The sequence below is a fragment of the Saccopteryx bilineata genome, chromosome 1 (assembly GCF_036850765.1).
Source record: "Saccopteryx bilineata isolate mSacBil1 chromosome 1, mSacBil1_pri_phased_curated, whole genome shotgun sequence".
NCBI lineage: Eukaryota > Metazoa > Chordata > Mammalia > Chiroptera > Emballonuridae > Saccopteryx > Saccopteryx bilineata.
The window spans coordinates 239,140,982-239,160,894 of NC_089490.1; the positions used below are offsets into that span (position 1 = coordinate 239,140,982).

General features: G+C 39.9%; 1 protein-coding gene across 6 annotated transcripts in view; it reads left to right on the forward strand.

Annotated features, from left to right (window-relative positions):
* Nucleotides 1-337: 337 nt before the first annotated feature.
* The window catches only part of PTPRC (protein tyrosine phosphatase receptor type C), a 107,000-nt gene continuing 87,424 nt past the window's right edge, over nt 338-19,913 (forward strand). For all 6 annotated transcript variants that reach the window (XM_066238631.1, XM_066238639.1, XM_066238648.1 and 3 more), the window contains exons 1-2: nt 338-487; nt 573-682. In XM_066238631.1, coding sequence (XP_066094728.1) covers nt 616-682 — 67 coding nt within the window. In that variant the 5' untranslated portion in view covers nt 338-487; nt 573-615. The remainder of the gene's footprint in view (nt 488-572; nt 683-19,913) is intronic.

The following is a 19,913-nucleotide window of genomic DNA, read 5'->3' on the forward strand; positions in this document are numbered from 1 at the left end:
AATGGCTGCCCAAAATGACCAGATAGGTAGCCGTGGAGTCATTCATTTTGTCATCTAAAATCGAGCACTGGTGCTTTCTACCACTTAATTAGGGAATCCTCTTGTTACCATCCACCCCATGCCAAATCTGAATCTGTTTCATCATCTCTTAAGTAAGGAAATGATTGGTTATTTATTTGTTTATTTTTGGTGGGGAGGGGAAGATATGGTATTTTTAAACAGTTATGGATATTGGAAAGGAACATTATTTGGATACTTTAAAAAAGCTTAGACTAATTAGTTGAATTAAGGAAGTCAGATGCTTTTGCACTGACTTGGGACAACTTTCTTGACTTCCTGCAAAGAGGACCTTGTACAGTAGTTTTGGAGAAGTTAGTAAAACTGAATCTGACATCACTACCTAGCAGGGCGTGCAGCTAGCGAGTGGCTTGTGCTGCGGGCCCCAGAGGAGGAAATCGCTCTCCGTCCGATAAGACATCAGCGAAGGGTACGTGTTCGTGTCTCTTGTATTTTTCACTTGGTTTCAGAGAGGAACATTTTTTCAGAGATAACCATTATTTTTGCCCTTTCAGAAGGACGCATGCTGTTTCATAGGGATACGGCTGATCTCCAGATATGACCATGTCTTTGTGGCTTAAACTCCTGGGCTGTGTTTTTCTGGCCAGAGTAACATTCGGTCAGGGTAAGTGCACGCAGTTCTTATTTCCTTACCTGGTTTTTCTCCTCGTGGACGGGCATGGGTTTTGACATCAGCATAAAAAGTAAGGGATCAGTGACCAGAAGTGAGAAGGCCTTTGGTGGAATTGTTAGGGCTGTTGTAGCTCAGAGGACATGGCTTGCCATGAGACAGAATACAGAATTTCTGCTTTAAAAAGACATAAATGGTTTGGGATGGGGGATCACAATTTAAAAGGAAAACCTTGTCTATCTGTGTCTTTGTTTACAAATGGTTCAAGGGTGTTACAAAAGCAATTGTTACTTAACCCTTCAAAATACATGGATGTAAGTTTATGTAAGTCTAAGGAAATTTTAGGACAAAAAAGTGAATTTTTATCCTTAAAAAAATATTTTTAAAGGTCCTCATATGCCTTGTGTATGCAGCTACCCCCCTTTCCGGGCTAGGAAGTTGCTTCCTCAAATTTTAATTAATAGTAATATATTCTATTGAATATTAACCTATGTGATAGTTTAAAAGAATACACTTGACTATTTAATAAAATATTAAGTTTTTTGCATATTCTTATCACAGAATGTATTATAAATCAAGTTTGCTGGCTCCTTGCTAGTAGTTATAAGACTTCTTTGCTTTGAAAATTCTTACAGGGCCACCGCCCTTCCTGGGTGATGGGTAGATGTTAGACTGTCGTGAACTCAGCAGTCATGCAAATGCTGTATTCTGTAGGAAAATCTAACAAATCGGACTTTAGGTACCTATTTAAGTTGGAGATCTTTGTACACTTCTGGTCTATTTAATGAACATCTATCCAACAGTTTCAGTTCGGGTCATGAGCACGTTTCGGCTGATGATTAAACGTAGCTAGCAAAGTGTTATTCAGTATTACTCCTTATACTGTGGTATCTGAAGCTGTCTTTTTTTGTTGTTATTGAAAGGGCCTCAAAATGGTATTTTGGTAGAAATTCCAAATAAGTAAAGAAATAGAAAATTATTTTTAAAAATCTTGCCTGTCAGGCTTCTGAAATCTCTTTTTGACTGTCACCTCATTTCCTCTAAAGGTCAGGGTAGCAGCTACATTCTGAGCATATGGCATTGCCAATTTATATCTGTGTGACCCAGGACAGTGCATAGAAGTGTGAGATAGTGTGCTTAATTTTTTTTAAAACTGCAGAGATGGATAAACGTGATTTTATATGGGTACAGCACTTGGTCTTAATGCCGAAAATGTTTCTTCATTACCATCCTTGTAGAGTTGCTTTTCATTATCAAAAACAAAAATGATAATGTCAATAGGGTGAGAATATATGTATGATCATAAATCAGAGTAACTTTCCGTGAACAATTCCCACTCAAGAACAATTGCAAAAAAATTTCTAAAAGGGCACCAAGAAATGTGGAAATATTTTGTTGGCCACAGAATAAACCACCATAAAAATTTTAATTTAGTTTATTAAGGTTTTTTACCATAAGAAGCGTTTTTGAATTTGTAATCAAAATAAGAGTATAGAATGATCTCAAAACCTCTCAACCCATTCTGCTGCATAACTTATACTAGAAATTAATTAATAGATACAGTAGATTTATTTGGAAAGATCAAGTTTAACTTTAACTGCTCACATTAATATTGAGAACAAACACTTTTTCTAAAGGTTGTCAGTAGTCTTCCTGAAATATACACTTAGTTTTTTGGGGAAAAATATAGATATAATGATCTTTGTCTGCAAATCTTGTTTACCATGCTTTTAAGTTCTGACGAACTTTTTGTGATTTGGTGTGTCATTTGGAAAGTTCCTAATGCTTTAAATTTTACATTTTTCTCTATTAGCAGTAAATGAGTTGGATCATGTTTTATTTTAATGTGTTAAATCTGATTAGTGTTTATAAGAAATATTAGACTTTGTACTATCAAATTTCTATTGCACACTCTAAAGAAGTAGGACCCAATACAGACAGACACCCATGGATAAACATAGACATAATCCAGGTGTTCTCTCACCTCTAGAAACACAGCAGAGTCAAGTTTTGTCAGGAGTTACAACCATGCTGGCTGGAGTTTTACACAAAAGTTTGTCATCTCTTTGCTCTGGGCCTCTTTGGGCATGAAAAGTAGAAACCAAGACTTTGTTCAAAATTTCTAAGTTAAGTCCAAGGGGCAAGGAAGGTTTTGAGAACGCAGCAATGGGGCTGTGAGCTGTGAGTCATAACAGTCAAGATTCATTTCCTGGGCCTCATTCTTCATTTTTCCATCCACATTAAAAAGGAACCATCTCATGTTACAAACATGTTCTCTGTCTTGCACCTCACAGGTGTTTAATACAACTTGTGAACTAAACTTGATAAACAATCCTATCCAGTTCTCAAGACTCTACAATTTAGAGATTGTCAGGGGTTGGGTGTGTGTGTGATTATTTATTGATTTCTTTTAAAGTATTTTTGTAATAAAAACCTGCCCATGACCCTTACCATTTCTAAAATTTAAAGTGCATTGTGCTAGAGGATAGGTAAGGTGGGACTAAGGGTCTTTCTTCCTTTTCTGCCTTGTTCTACATAATTAAGCACAGGGTCAATTTGGTTAGCTTGGGCTGGGTCATATGTGTGAGTGATATACACGAGTTCTGTGTTATAAATATATATTTATAAATAAACAAACATATATATTTTATATGCAGTTATATTTACATATTATATATCAATCTATCACCTATCTACTGGTTCTCCATAGTTATCTAGTTTTAAAAATTAGAGTTCTGGGATCTTCCATCCTTGGCCATTTTTTCCTCTGTGTTTTCTAACACTCGGAACTTCTTATCATTACCCACTACTTGTGAATAATCTTGATTCTCTTGTCTCCAGACTCACGTCTGAGGTATAGTGGGACCTGCCTTCTTTACATTTAATCTCGTTCTATGTTTGCAGAAAAAAAAAGTCATCTGAAATATATATGTAAATGTCCCTCGCATTTTGGAATATTCTCTTTTAACCATCTATGAGCTCTGTCTCCTTGTCCCCTCCGCCACCCGCCCCTTGACTCGTGATCCATGTCCGTTCAGGTTCTTAATTTCCTCTGGAATCTCATGTGCTCCTCTCCACACTCTTCAGCTTAAACACATAAAAACGGGGAGGGGGGAGTAATCCGCTTTCTTCTCACTGCCTTGGGACTCCATTCGAAACCCCTGGCCACAGTCCCTGAGTCAGTGGCTGAGTTTGGGGCTGGCCCCGGAGCTCAGCAGTGATCTTTCTTTCTTTTTTGTGACTCATTCTGACAGCACAAGCATCAGGCCATGTCGACAGCAGGTCCCCTGCACTTCCTCAAAACCTTTGCTGCAGGTGCTGACAAATCCTGTGTCCTCTCCCACATTCTCTTTTTGCTTTCTTGCCACAAAATAGCGCCACTGAAATTGCACACTTTTTTTTTTTGCCCTCTTTCCTTAGCATTTCCCCACATACTAGTTCAATTTGCTCTTGGTGGTGTTTTTATTTTTATTTACCAACCAGGACATTGCCTGACATTGTCACCCACACGGAAGCAGAAACCGTGTCTCAATGCCTTCTTTTCTGTCTCCTGTACCGGATCGCTTAGTGGGCGCTGAGAAAGTAATGGGTGCTTTTGGATAAAACTGCAGATTCTGATAAAGGAGGAGAAAGAGGAAGAGAAAGAGTTCAGGAAGAGGGGAGAGAAAGGGGAAGAAACACAGGGCTGGGAACTTCCTCAGAGGCCAGCGGTGTAGGATGGAGGCAGTGAGACCAACCTGTTAGAAACTGTTTTGGATCAAAACAAAGGTTTTTCCTTTGTTTCCCCCTCGTTTTCTCTTTCCGCTCCTGTTTTACCTCTTGTCTGGAAAGATTCTTCTACTCTTTAAAAATTCAGAGTTTAGCCATGTTGTTCCTGAATTTTCCTTGGCTTATGCTGGGGGTGTTCTTGCTTGGGGCATTTCACTGGTGGGTCAGGCATGTTGTTCAGGTTCAGGTGCTCATAGGAAAACTTCCATGGCGGGGGAACAAGACAATGGGGCGGGGTGCAGCCCTGCAGGAGCTGACCACCCCAGACACTGGTGCTCGTGCTGCGGGGCTGTTCCAAGGACAGTGGAAGAGGTCACATCCAACACATTGTCTTGTGTACACAGGATGTTTGCAGACAGGCTGGGCATCATTTCTTATTAGATAACATGATGGTGAATTCCAGTCTGGGTTGGTCCAGAGCAGAGATGGATAGGCTCTTTTTGTTTCTTTTCTTTTTTTAAAATTTGATTGATTCATTGGTGAAAACACAGAGTTAATGTAGAAACGGCTTTGAGTACAGAGTATGGGAATATAAGTAATCTTGGTGCAGAAAAGGAAATCTCTTCCAGTTAAAAGTTTATGGGAGTATTTACACAGGGGAAAACTGGAATGACAATTTAACTCATTAATAATTTAAACTTAATTTCAATCTAGTCTAAATAAATTTGTCAGTAATGGATATCTACATCAGTTGCTTATTACAGAGGATTAGTGCTATGACTTATGTACTTGTAAACATAGTATTCTTTAGGCCCTGGCCAGTTGGCTCAGTGGTAACATGGTGGCCCAAAGTATGGATGTCCTGGGTTCAATTCCTGGTCGAACTCCTTGGCCATTTGGAGCCAAGAAGATGGAGAAACACCATTTGCTTCTCTCCCCCCCCTCTCCATTCTCTCTATCTCTCTCTTCTCCTCCTGCAGCCATAGCTCAGTTGGAGCAAGTGGGCCCCAGGTGCTGAGGATGGCTCCATGGTCTCGCCTCAGGCACTAAAATAGCTCAGTTGCTGAGCAACAAAGCAACAGCCCCAGATTGCCAGAGCATCACCCGGTAGGGGAGTTTTCTGGGTGGATCCCAGATGGGGCACATGTATGAGGTGTCTATCTCTCTGCTCCCCGCTTCTCACTTGAGAAAAATTAAAATAGAAAAAAGATAATACTCTTTAGGGAAAGATAAAGTAAAAAAATGAATATTGCAGGCTAATTCTTTGGCAAGATGATGTGATTGATATCTATTTCTATGTGATCCTGAAATATAGAGAAATAAAAATTATAGTAACTGTTATATTTTTGGCTACATGACTCTAACCAATATTTATATTAGAAGAATACATAATTATTGCTTAACATCTTTAATAACATATGATCCTTTTTTATATGTCAATGAGGTCCTTCAACTTCAGTCTGTCTAGATTCTTGGGAATGGCTATATTAAATAAGTAAAACATTGTGTGCTCAGTAACCATAACGAAGCCAAGAAAACATAAAGAAACAAAAACTTTCCTGCTCTTTCAGCCAGGACATTTCTAAGTATGCAATGTTAGTGAAATACATGAGCTTCTTCCATTCATAGCATCTTCAATTCATTCACTTTTGGAAAGAGAGTCACAAAAAGTATCAGTGTTGGCATTAGATTCATCACTGAACACCCAAACTCAAGCAAACTTGAACTATGATGCTTAGTTATGCAGTGCTTGGTGATAAAACATGCATTCCCTGCTAAAAAAGAATGCGACACAAGTCTCTGAAGTGAAAATTTACTTTATTAAAACTACAATTTCATGTGGAGTGTGATAAGATGGTACATTCCATGTAGTGATATTCAAGTGGAAGTGATCATCATTTTTATATTTTAAAAAATTCCTCTCCACCAAAATGTGAGCAACTGGTATCAACCGTACCAAAACGTGGTCTGCTGACTCGGGAGCAGCAGTCACGATGCTCATCTTGAGTGCCACTCAGATGAGACTTGGATGGATTAGGAAATGAACTGCTGGTAAACTGAACATAAAAATCACTGATAGACAAGAAGAGACTCACTCCATTATAGATAAAAACAAAGACAAAACATATAGAAAAATTCATGAAAGTAGGCTAGAGAAACCTACGTAGTTAATAATGATGCTAAAAGATAATATCAAAGAGACGATATCATGGCCATAACATGTGGTCACTATATTTTAATTATCTCCCCTTAAATTAAATATTTATATATACAATAATTTGTTTATTGACTAAAAAATATTAAGCATCATAGGAAGTGAGTCAATAGCCATTCCAAGTTGGAGTATACCTGTGCATTTGCAGAGAGAACTGTTTTGGAAATTTAATTCTGTGAATTGTATATTCTTGACCCAAATACTTTTCTATCTTGGAGACACATGTTCCTCATACATAGGGTCATAGGCATTTACAATTGGTAATATTTGTGAAGATGCTTTGGAAATCATGAGATACTCTGCAAAGTTGTAAAGATTATTTCTGTGATCCCGTGAAATCACAGCCCGTAGCTTTCTACCTGTGGACCGGGGTTCCAGATCACATCTCATCCTTTAAGTGACTCTGTGGCCAGGTGTAAGTGATGTAAGGCCAGGTGGCAGATGCATACACCCTTAAAAGGTCTTTGGATTCTTTTAACTTTGATTCCCCTCTTTTAGGGGTTCTTCAGGATAGTCTGGAGCTACCTTTTAAACAGTTTGCAAATCTATCCCCTTTTACAAGCCTTGGCTGGGATTCTTATAATTTCGGACTGAAATAGCCCCTTCCATCTTGCCTTCCTTCAAACCCTCCTGCATCATACCTGCCCCTCCAGGAGCATCTCTGTAGAAGGTGGAACTCACCTTTGTCATGCCTCCCTTCTGTTGTTTCCCGTGCGGGAGGGAATACATGGACCCCATCATTTTGATCCCAAGTGTTTTGACTCAGCTTTTATGAAAGTAAATATTTCATTAGACTATGCCAACATTTATGAGTTTTCCTTGAGGATAAGTTTCACAGGAAAAAAAAAAATTCTATGAAGCCAATTTAATTCCCTGAGCATTTTTTATATATAAACTGATTAGATCATTACCAAGTTTTTCCATTTTTATTTTTATTTTCCTGAACTACTGTTCAATGAAATCAATTTTCATTCAATTTTTATAATTACTATTAAATTTATGAATGAATTTTTATCCACATAATTTAACTGATTATATAGCTTATGCCTCTGGAAATTTTCCTTTATAGTTATGACTTTCATAAGTATAATAATACTACCTGGCAAATAACATAGATCTTAATTTTCCAAAAAGGTTTTAATTCTTGATTTTAGTCAGAAACATTTTTTTTGTGTGCAGTTTTAGCCACAGCTGGTTTCTTTCTTTTTTCTTCTTTCCTTTCTTTCTTTCTCTTTCTTTCTTTCTTTCTTTCTTTCTTTCTTTCTTTCTTTCTTTCTTTCTTTCTTTTTAATGTTACATAAAAATTTATGCAATTTTTACTTTTGTTAAACTTTAGATGAGTCAGTGTTAGCTATTCTCAAATTATGTGTTGACATTGTATCAGTAACATTCATTTTGCAATTGAGAACTTTTAATAAGATTCATTTTGAGATTTAGAGCATTCATGTGATTTCTTAGCCAATGGACAGCCGAATAGACTAGAATAGTTGTATTTTAGTTCTTATTCATGTGTGTGTCATTCTTCTGGTTCGCTTACATACCTGTGCCAACTTCTTACTCAATGGCAGGGCAAAAACTAAGGAGAAAAATCAACTGAATAAGTTTAAAATGTTCTCAGTAAACAGTGGTGGGCGGGGCCAAAATGACATGTCAAATCATCCTGTGTTGGTCTCTGCACTTAGCAAACAATACAAGCTGTCATGTGGCTCCCGCAGTCCTAATGCAGATTTTCCCAGCTCTGTCTGTAGCCATTTTGATGTAGATCGTGTCCTCTTGTTGTTAATGTGCATTTCCCTAAAACTCTATTGTTTTCCTGTCTCCAAGTGGTTGGCCATGCTGTTTTTTTCTTACCTCCGTATGTTTTCCTTTAACTGGGCAAATTATAATTGCTGTTAAAAGGTTGATTCTGGGCTTCTGGACAGAGGAGTTCTACTGTGGTGATCCCATGAAAGATACTATTGGGGGTCCCTTTCCATGGCTGTGTCACAGTAGCTAGTGAGCTCCTGCCCGGGGATCAAGGGTCACCATTTACCAGGGAGTCCCTGCAGATCTGGGAACTCCTTAGTGGAATGGATGGAAGGCCTGACACAGGAACCCAACCCAGCATGGAGAAAGGACTTACCAACTCATAACAGTTTTAAGGTTGTCTTTGCATTGCTTTTATGCATGACTCATGGTAAAATGTCTACAGACAGAAAATTTCAAGAAATAGGGAGAAGGAAAAAAATTGCATAAAATCCAGGCTGACCTCTTGTGTGTGTCTTTCTCTCTTCCCCTTTCTCTTTCTCTCTTGCAGTTAAACACAGTATAGGAAAATGAGTATCCTGAGTGTTTTCTAGATAAACTGTGATCATGGTAGGCAGTGTGAAAATTACAGAAATGAATGGCCCTGGCCGGTTGGCTCAGCGGTAGAGCGTCGGCCTAGCGTGCGGAGGACCCGGGTTCGATTCCCGGCCAGGGCACATAGGAGAAGCGCCCATTTGCTTCTCCACCCCTCCGCCGCGCTTTCCTCTCTGTCTCTCTCTTCCCCTCCCGCAGCCAAGGCTCCATTGGAGCAAAGATGGCCCGGGCGCTGGGCATGGCTCTGTGGCCTCTGCCTCAGGCGCTAGAGTGGCTCTGGTCGCAATATTGCGACGCCCAGGATGGGCAGAGCATCGCCCCCGGGGGGCAGAGCACCGCCCCTGGTGGGCGTGCCGGGTGGATCCCGGTCGGGGGCATGCGGGAGTCTGTCTGACTGTCTCTCTCTGTTTCCAGCTTCAGAAAAATTAAAAAAAAAAAAAAAAAAAAAAAGAAATGAATGAATAGGCAAGAGAAAGTTCACAGATTCCCAGGACCCCTCACCCACAAACTTCCTGAGTGTTTCAACAGACTGGCTAAATCTATATGTACGCTCATCACTTGATTCTGCGAACAAATATTTTGAGAGCTTTCCGCGCCCCACAGCTGTGAACACCACATCCCGAGCCTCCCTCGCGAAGTCTGCAATCTCACTATAGAAGTGGCTGCTTAGAGAAGGGATTTTAAATCTTCCAAATTCTCCACAATCTTTCTCCCCAAAGTAATCATACTGGTTTTGCAGCAGTTAAGTGTTTGTGCCCTCAGTCTTTAGAAGTTATACATAAAACTTTATTTTTAAATCGACACATAATACACAATTTACATAAAAACTCTGTTCTTGCCAGACTACACCAAGGCTCCTGTTCCAACCCAATTTCTTTTTTTCTTTTTCTTTTAGGTTTTAGTTATTCATTTTAGAGAGGAGAGGAGAGAGAGAAAGAGAGAAGGGAGAGAGAAGGGAGAGAGAAGGGGGGAGGAGCAGGAATCATCAACTCCCTAATGTACCTTGACCAGGCAAGCCCAGGGTTTTGAACCAGTGACCTCAGCTTTCCAGGTTAACACTTAATCCACTGTGCCCCCACGGGGCAGACCCAACCCAATTTCTTGTGCCAGCTTTCAGTTGTAGAAGTTCTGAAACTGCCACTGAGTCGTGTAGATTATTATTTGATATTTAATAAATAAATGTGGTCAGTGGGACCAGCCAATAGTCCCAATTTGTTTTGGTTGGTTTTGTGATTTATACTGAAAATAAAAGATTTATTTGGAGAGAAATGTTAAAACATACACACAGATACACCACACAAATAAATCCTGAAGGCTTTTTTTTTTTTGGTGATTTTTCACAGTAATGTTTTAAGGTCACCAGCTTATAAGGAGTGGGAGACAGGCCGGTGGGGGGGGTGGTTGGTGAGAATCAAGATTTTTATCCTGGGTCAATCTGATTCCAGGTTCATTCTTTCCCACTGGGACATGCTTAGTGGTACACGTAAGAGCCAGGGTATTGAGGACTGAACCCTTTGATGGTGGGCGAATAGCACCAACTAAGACTGAAGGGCTGTGAAGCCTTTCCTCGGAGGTCATCTGTGTGAAATATACATTTAAGCCCCATCCACCTGAATTAGTTATGTGGGTAAACCACTGTGCACTTAGCCACTTGCATATCTGTAGCAAGATCTAAGTAAGCTAAGACCACGTGTCCCTTATGAAAAGCTGCAAGAAGACGTCTTTGATGACTGAGTCTTGACTGTGAATGCCAATGCCACGTGAACAATGTAAAGGCAATATGTTCCATTCCCACCACCTTGAAAAGGGGCTGACGAAGCCTGGTGCCCGGTCTGTCTCGAGCTGAGTGCTACCATGGAAAGAATGGATTTCCCCCCACCCCAACGTTTTTGATGTCACCTAAAGTGAAAACCATTGAATAGTTTACCAAAATGTCTAGATTTTTTTTTCTAAGTGCAAGGGAAGTAATTTGACCTTTGCTGAATACTTTAATCATGAAATTAAGAAAACAACAACAATACATGAGGTTCTCATCTTGTTCCAGAAAGTATAGAGACCAAATAATCTCTCCAGAGTCATCCCACAGGCATAGTAAATGAATCAGGTGGGAGGGGTCTTGTGGATTTCCACTCCAGAACTAGTGGGCTGTGCCTTGAGGGCAACGAAAGAAAAAAAATTGTCTATGGTTTGGTTACTATGGTAAATGGGCCATTAGGCAATTTAGGCCCAATATTCTACTTTCACTTCTTAGGCACAGGTTTCCAAATCCGCCTTTGTTTTCTAAATGAAGATTGTCACTAATGTCTGATAAACCCTAAGTCTTTCAGCTTTTCAGTGACCGTGTTTTTATTATCTGAGTTGACTTATTGACACTTGAGCGATGGTCAAGATAGATACATAAAGGCAAAGGAAAAAAGGGAGCAGAGCAGATGTTGGTTCCACGTTTTGGCCATAAGAAGAAGTGGTCCTGGGGAAGTGGATAAACAAATGAGTAGGGTCAGGGAACTGATGGGTCAGGGACCTGCTGAAAGCCATTTGAAGACAGAATGCTTGAAATGTTGGATGTAGACAAGCTTTGCTTTCCAAGTGCTTAAGAGTCAGCCTTTGATGGCTTGCCTGGTCTCCATCCTGGGCTTTCCCATGGTGAGACATGAGGGGTTTACCTTTCAGAGCCTCAGTCTCCTTATCTGTACAATGGGCACAATGGCAGCTAGCTATTAAATAAGATGGTTTTACTTGTTGATTTCACGGCTGTGGAGAGAGCTCCTACTCTGTGCCAGGAAGTGTTAGAAGCGCAGGCGCATGGTAAATAAAACAGAAAACGAACCAACTTTCACATAGGTTACCACTTAGCGAGAGAGATAACAAGCGAACAAAAAAACCCCAACTAAATAAGGAAGAAAATTTCAGATCCTGACAAGTACTGAGAAATAAATGACACAGGGTGCTAAGCTAGGGACAGGCCAGACTGGGGGCGTGAATGGCCCCTTAGAGTTAACCCAGAAGGAGTCTTCGAAGAGGTGTCCTTGAGCTACCCCGTTGGCTGACAAGATGTGAAGATTTGTGTGAACAGGAACTGGCAGGTGCAAAGGCCCTTCAGAAGAAAGCAAGAAATTGGCGGGCTCCAGGCTCAGAGAGGCGGGCAGGTGCCTGTGAGCGGTGGGGAGAGGCTGAGTCTCACGTGGGAGGGGAAGCTGGAGGGGGGGCAACACAGGGTTGGGGGGCAGGGCCAGCAGGGCCTTGATGGGAATGGGAAGGGTTTGGATCACTGCCTGAGTGGCATGGGAAGAAGCCCTTTGGAAGCTTTAAGCAGACAGGTGACCTAATTTTATTTCTATGTTAGAAAGTGATTACCCTGCCTGTTTGAGGAGACTACATTGGAAATGAGTTGAAAGCCTGCAGGGCAGCTGGGAGCCAGCTGGGTGGGTGGGAGGGAGATGGGGTGGAGGTGCAGAGAAAGCTGGGAGCCACACAGGAGCAGGGACCCTGCTGTGCGGACAGGAAGTAGGGAGCAACACAGAAGCGCTCATGTTTTCCACCACGCGCAGCCCGGATGGGAAAGCACCCCAGTGAGGGCCAGGAGGCCAAGGGTTCTGCTTTGTCCAGAGTCATGCTTGACTTCTCATTAGATGCCCAGCAAAGAGGTTTAGAAATCCCTGGAACCATTCCTCTGCAAGCCACTGCTGGTGGAGGGAATTGAGAGCGAAGGGACCGGGCCCCAACAGGGAAGGAGGAGCATGTTCAGATGAACCAGTTCCAATGGGCAAGTTTAGAGGACTCATCCGGAGCCTGGCCCATGTCCTGTTTGGAGGGATTGGATGGAGAAGGCTGGAAAAGAGAGTGAGAGGAGCAGCCAAAGAAGAAGAGGAGAAAAAATATTTTGCTTTGGATGTTGGAAAAAAAGATCAGATAATTGTAAAGAACTTAGCATGCTCACTGACATGGAATGAAAATCTAGTCAATTCCATAAAAAAGCCAAAATCCTCATCTCCTCTTGAAAGATGGATTGTGAACATACTAATTATTGTCAAATATACCCTCCCTCCATTGAACTGTAACATTGTCAGAAAAGTAAATGTGAAGTAATTTATAACCATATTTGGAAAAATTTAATATCATATATATCTTGCTGGATTAGCTATTAACAAGGGAAAGCTATGTAGACTATATTGAGAGGCTAATGATTCAAAATTTAATTAAAAATGTCTGCAAAGGGGTAATGCTCTGTTGAGCTCCCCATGGTGTAGATTTTCTTTTGATGCGTATTTAAAATATTTTAAAAATACAATTGAAGCTAGTACTTGGACAGGTTGGAAGGTTTGTTGAGAGTTGCATAAAAGAGTTATTTCTGAATCAAATGTTCTATTTTTCATTTCCTTCAGAAATTTGAAAAATAATTGCTTACCACTTGGGGTTATTTTAGGTAGGACCTTACTTGTGTTGATAATTATACCATATACAAATAGAGATTTGTTCTTTTGGGAACATATGTATATAAAACTTTAATTTCAGACTTGGCTGGTTTTCTTAACAGAGATATATATATTTAGAGCAACTTGTTTTTGTACTAACTGGTAGTTAGTTAATAAGAGAAATAGTGAGCTAATAAGAAAAAGAGTGTTACCATGTGCCAGGCACCTGTTCATAGCATTTTATATAAATGTGGTCTCATTTAACTTAAGTATACCAATCATTATGCAGTCTAGCCTGTACTGTGCTGTAAGTATATTTGTTCCCGACGGTTATCATAAAATGTCCTGATCATCATATCCTAAAAGGGTAACAGTTCAATTTAATTTTCCTTGTCCTCATTTTAAGTACTAAAACTGAGAAAGAAGGAGTGAGGGGAGAGAATAGTCCCTGGGCTTGTCCCACGTGCTCTGCAAGACGTTTCACCTGCATTGTGTGCTTCAGACTTTGATTTCCTTGTACCTGTCGATTCTAATTCTTTCAAGTATTAAATAAAGGTCCAGATGATCCTTGGTCACTAGACTTATGAGAGGAAGACAGAACTGCAGTTAAATCAAAAGACTGGGCAATCTAACGTTATTGATATTCAGTTTTGTATGATAGTATTCTGCTGATGTTGACAAATGAACACATCAAAGGTCTTGGCATATATTGTGATCTTGACAATGGGATCATATGGCAAAGCTCAGCCCAGGAGAAAGTCCTGCCGTTTTCTCTTCCTGCTCTGCTTAGTTTTCATAAGGTCAGAAGGCAGTGGTTTGTGAACATCTGCTTCAGCTCCAGAGAAAAGGGAGGGGGGGCAGAGGGACGATTGATTGTCAATAGGGTAGTAGCAGCATGTGGGCATCAGTAATATCACACATATTGGTCAGTGAGCCGGAAGAAGAATTTATTGCAGTGCAGAAAAAAATCTAGCTATGTGTAAGTCCTCAGGAGATAAAAGCCTTGTGGACCTAAGTAATCCATGTTCAGTTGGGTTAGCTTAATTATGCATGCTTTTTAAATTTTTTAATTTTTGCCCATGGATTCAAGGATAAAGTTGAAGGAAGGAAATAAGTTTTCATCTCAATAAGAGAGGAGTCACATCATTCCTCCTGGACACCTGGTGAGTTGAGGACTGTTGGAACCTAGGAGTCCAAGAGGTTCTCACACAGGGAGATGTTATGTTCAGGGTGACCTGCCACAGAAGCCTGCCCAGGCCCTTGAGACAAAGAGTCCCCCTGTTCTGAGAATAGAAGGTAGTGTTGTGTGGAGGGCAGTTAGAAGGCATGGATTAGAGATGGGCTGGGGTGGCCAGTGGATCAAAGCACCGAGCACCTACCTCATGGTTCTGGAAGTGGGACAAGTGGGCACTTCAGAGACCGGAAGTACAGATACTAAAAACACCTTCAGTTGCTCAATGCAGGATTTGTGCCTGTTTTCTCACATTCTGTTTCTCAGGAGCACTGGAACGCTAAAGATAGTTTCAATTAACATCAACTTAACTATCCATCTTTTCTCCATCTGTCTTAGTCAGCTTTTGAAAAGTAAAAACCAAACAAACAAAAAAATGATGCTAAAAGGATCCAAAATGGCTTTTTTGGGGGTATTGGGGGGGTTATCCTTAAGAGAATACCTTCTCTTAGGCTAAATTTTATTTCTAAGTAGAGGAAAATAAATGTGAAGACACTGTATCAGTTACAGTGCAATGGAATAATACCAGAGACTGGAATGCTCTGAAGGGTGTGGAAAACTGTGAAGCAATGCAGTTCAGTTACGGCCATGCCGATCAGCTTCTCTTGTTTTTCCACTCTAAAGTTGGACTCAGAGTTGAGATCTTGATTTAAAGAAAGGAGGAATGGTTCGTTCACCTAGTAGCCTGTAAGTCTAAGTACAGACATAGGGAGTGTTCCGCCCCTGTTCGGGTGGATTTCTAGTCTGTAATTAAATGATTCTCCACCCATCTGTATTTGCTAAAGAGTGAAGAGGCAGAGGAAAAGGATCACTGGAGTCCCTTAAGCCATGGTGTTGTACCATCTTTGCTTCAGTATATGTTTTATCAGTTTATATATTTTTAAAAATGCTTATCATGGATCTATTTTTTGCTGAAGAGTAAGCTTTGTAGCTTCCATCAGAATATTTATGCAATGGTGTTTCTGGAAGAAGCATTCCCCGGATGCCTTTTATCTTAAGCCATCCATTCTTCCATTCGATATTGAATTTAGAAAATAATTGCTATAATTTCTTTCAAACAAAAGTGAAGCATGACTCATCAAAGAATCTCTTTGAGCTCTTGCTGGGGATGAATTTTCTCTGAAGTGTCACTTCTCAAAGCCATCAGGTACCGTAACCCGCCTTGCGCGCTGAGCCTCTGCTTTACGAGCTCGGCATCTGGATTTGATAGAGGAGAAAACATTTCCTTCCGCTGACTTTTCTAATAATCCTCTCCCACAGATACACATGCCTCATGTTTGTTAATAAAATTGACATGATTTTAATATCTAAAGTTTTAACACGCAATGAATTATGGAATTTTCAATGGCCCTTTTAATTAAATACATCTTACACTCCCTTGGGGGGGAAAAAAACTATATTAAGAGCCACTCTAAGAAGTATTATGACCACAGATGTTTTCCTTTATAGTGTTAATTGATTTAAGATCCATCAAAATGTTGTTAAAATGTCCAGAGGTTAACAATAATGATGGCACATGGGTCAGATTAAAATTCTTGTTGTGTTAAAAAAAAAAAGTAATAACGTGATAGCTTAATTTCTTCTGATTGAAAAAAGTTTAGTTAGTGGAATGTAGTAATCTGACATCTAAAAATTTATTCTTTTGTTTTTATAAGAAAAGGGGATTTAAAATGAGGACTGTGGAATTAGGTGGTACCTCCAAAATTTATGCACAAAGATTACAAGCACTAGTTTCATTTTCTCTTTCTAGCTGTTGTTTTATTGTATAATTGTAGCAGTTAATCTACTGAACTCTTCCATCTAAAAAATATAGCACCTAACAAACAACTCTGGGCTCTCTCCCATTCTAAACACATGAGTATTAAATCAAAAATTTTAAACACTGATCAATTTTTTTCTTACAACATTAAAATTGCTAAGTATGATTTACAGGTTCATGAATACTTGGGGGAAACTTTTATGTCATAAATAGATCGTTGGGTTGTCTGTGCCAAACCAAATCAATGAATTCAGTAACAACAGTTTGCTGTTCACATGGCTGATTTCCTTTCATTGATTACAGTTTTTATATTGCATGTGTATAGTCCAAAGTAAGTTAATATATACACAGGATATAAAAGAACAGGAAGAACTGGTCTTCCTATAAAAATACTGGACAATGAGCATGACTTTACTTTTGCCACTTTATTTTTAGATAACACATTTGAACTTTATTCTGTTCTTCACTAGTTACTGAAACTCAAGTATTGCTCAAGACAGTGGGTAGTTTGGATTAGTGGCAATATTTTCTGCTTTCATTTGGGTGAGGATTCCTCCAGAAAAAGTTTAAAAAAAGAGGGAAAATGAATTTGGAAATTTGGAGGCTGCCATAAAGGAAGCATCATCATTTACACGATAATGCAAATTTTAGAGGAAAGAAAAAAGAGACCTTAGAAACCATCTATTTTACAAGTGGGGAAACCAAAGCTCAGAAAGACTTAGTGACTTGTCCTGTGTTTACCAAAAATGAGGAAATTTGGACCAGGATTCCTTCAGTGCATCACAAGGGATCTTACCTGTTTGTCTGATGTGATGAAATGAATATTGGATTAGACATGTAGGGATGCATTTTGAATCCTAACTCTATAACTAACTCATCTTTACTAGACTTAGATTTTGAGGTGTGGTCTCTGAGACCACACTCAGAGAGTTAACTCTTGGACAGTTTGTCAGAAAGCACTTTTCGGCAGGAAGCTTGTTGGGAACCCTTTACAAGGACCAAAGAGGACATCATACAGTGTTTAGAAACAAAGAAGTAAAACATCAGAAGCAGTTACAGGGAGTACTTTATAGCAGCAATGAGATCTTATCAGAAAGGTCCAAGAACGCTTAATAAAACAATACAAAAACTCATTCACTGTAATGGCATACATTTTTTTTCATGCAAGAATTATCTATGGATATACACATTATACCCAAAGCATAACAGCAATTGAGTCATCATTTCATCCATGAATAGGGACCCACCTGCCTACCTGAGGTGCTCACAATCCATGTTTCTTTCTAAGACCATTTCCACCTTGTGGGTAATAGTTTCTGCTAAGATTTTGCTAAGACAAACACCCAACATTTCATAGTTACAAAGGGTCACAGATGTATTTTCATTCTTTGCACATGGAAGAAAGGGATACTTTCACTGCTTTTTTCTTTTTCTCCTGCACCTTCATTTTTCCCCCCATTGGGTCCAGACACCTGTCAGTAGAAGGTGGCCGCCTAATACAGACCCAGTGTACAGGCTACAAAGGGCCATCGGACACTTATGTTAAGTACTTGATGTCAGACCCGAGAGCTACAAGCGAACCCCGTTGCACCCCATAGGGGCACTCTGTTGCCGGGCATTGCCACAGTTCCCTGAGGAAGTTGACTCGAACTTGTGGTTTTACGAGAAATATGCATCATGGAGGTGGGGTGGGGGGCGGGTGCTTGGGGGAAAGTTGAGTCGCTGTAAAGTGGAAGCTGAGAGCTCAGATAGGTTGCTTTTGTTCTGCCAGATGGAGATAAGACTCAAGGCAGCCACATCCTGTGACTAGAACTTGTTAAAGTGAGCAGACTTCTATAGGGGAGCAGGGGCGATGTTCACTGGACCAACTTAGCCAGGGAAAATCCGTGTGGCTGAAATGGAAAGGTTCGTCTCTTGTGTTTGCAGAACACTTTAGTTCCCCCACAAGATGGTTCGGATCATTGCGTACCTACTGTATACAGTATGTAGAATAACTATCGTCATTTATCTTTTTTTCTGGAAAAGCAGACTTTGGACTGATGGCCACAGAATTTGGCTGCTAATGCACAGCAGATTAGCTATTTGTTTTTTAAAATCATAGTGTTGATACTCACTCTTTCAGAAAATTCAGTTTTGCCAAGGTCGCCGGTTGATAAAATGTTCTTGGAGAAAAGAACTTTTTTGATACTGAATACTGTCACTAGAGGACTGGCATTTTAGATTCTTTTTTTTTTAATTAAAGAAACCCAACTTTTATAAGCCTTACTTACCATTTTCTGTTTTTATTGGAGTCAAACAATGGTGATTTTCTTTTTCCACAAGCTAAGCTAAAGGATGTCAAGAGTAAATGAGGTTTTCATTTTAATAGAAATAGATTTATTATAGTCATCTACAATCCCAAACCTGCCTAAAGTATACTAAGTGTTGTTGATTTTTTAAAAAAATTCAATTATCATTGGAACTAATAAACAATGTTTTCATTTCTTAACTGTCTTGCTGCTTCCGGGTTCTGAAAGTACGGAAGCAGAAGTTGGGAAACATTCTGAGAAAACTTGCTCTCTCTCTTTCTGTCCCCCAACTTCCTGGGGACAGATTGACATGGGTAGAGTCAGAATGTGTGCCATGACTTAACTGTCTCCAGTAGACAAGAAAATACGGCTTTTGTCAAGTGAGGTGCGCTGTCAAGTCTTTCTTGACTTTTTACAGATGAAGGGAACAAGTTTTTAATGCCTCTTTGACTCTTTCCTGTTCTTCTCACCCCCAAAAAGGTGGTTAACACTTTGGTCTTATAGATAACACTTTGGGATAATAAATGGAAATTCTCTCTCTTTCTTATATGCGTGCACGTGCATACATGGGCATGCACACACACACCAACATCAAAGACAAGTTGATGAAATTTCTCTTCTGTTCTTCATCTGCTACTTTCCAAAAATCATTCAGGCCCCCTGCAAAGACTTTAGAATGAGTCGCATAGTTTCTGGTTGCTTTTCATAATCATTCTTAAAAAACCATATTCTCCCTTTTCTTTGGAGTAGGTTCTTAGAAGAAGTAGTCTTTCCACCCCAACCACTTGAGAACAGTGGGTGAGTAAGCAGTGTGGTCCACTTTGCAGAGGCAGGCAGCTGAGGGCCCCGGTGGGAGGCAGCTTCCGCCTTTGTGGCGGCGAATGAGAAAAAATATTTTGTTCCTAGATTTTTCAAGAAAACATTTTTTTTTAATGTCTTAATGATGAATTTACAATTAAGGAGCAAGTTGCCCCCCCCCCCAAGTAAAATGAACACTCTAGTGATGTGAGATTCGATTTCCTTAAGGGCAGAACTAGAGGCTGATTAAGACGGACCAGTGGAGACACCTGGGCCTAAGGCAGTGTCTGCAGGAGTCTTTAGTTCCCAAGAAGGACGTACCAGCTTTTTTGTATTTTGACTTTGCCTTATTCTTTCCTGTTTGTCACTACTGGACACACACTGTGTCATAGTAAATATTTGCTTAGTAATTACAGATGCACAGTAATTATATGCATTGTAGGGAACAATGACAAAGAAGTGACCAGACACATG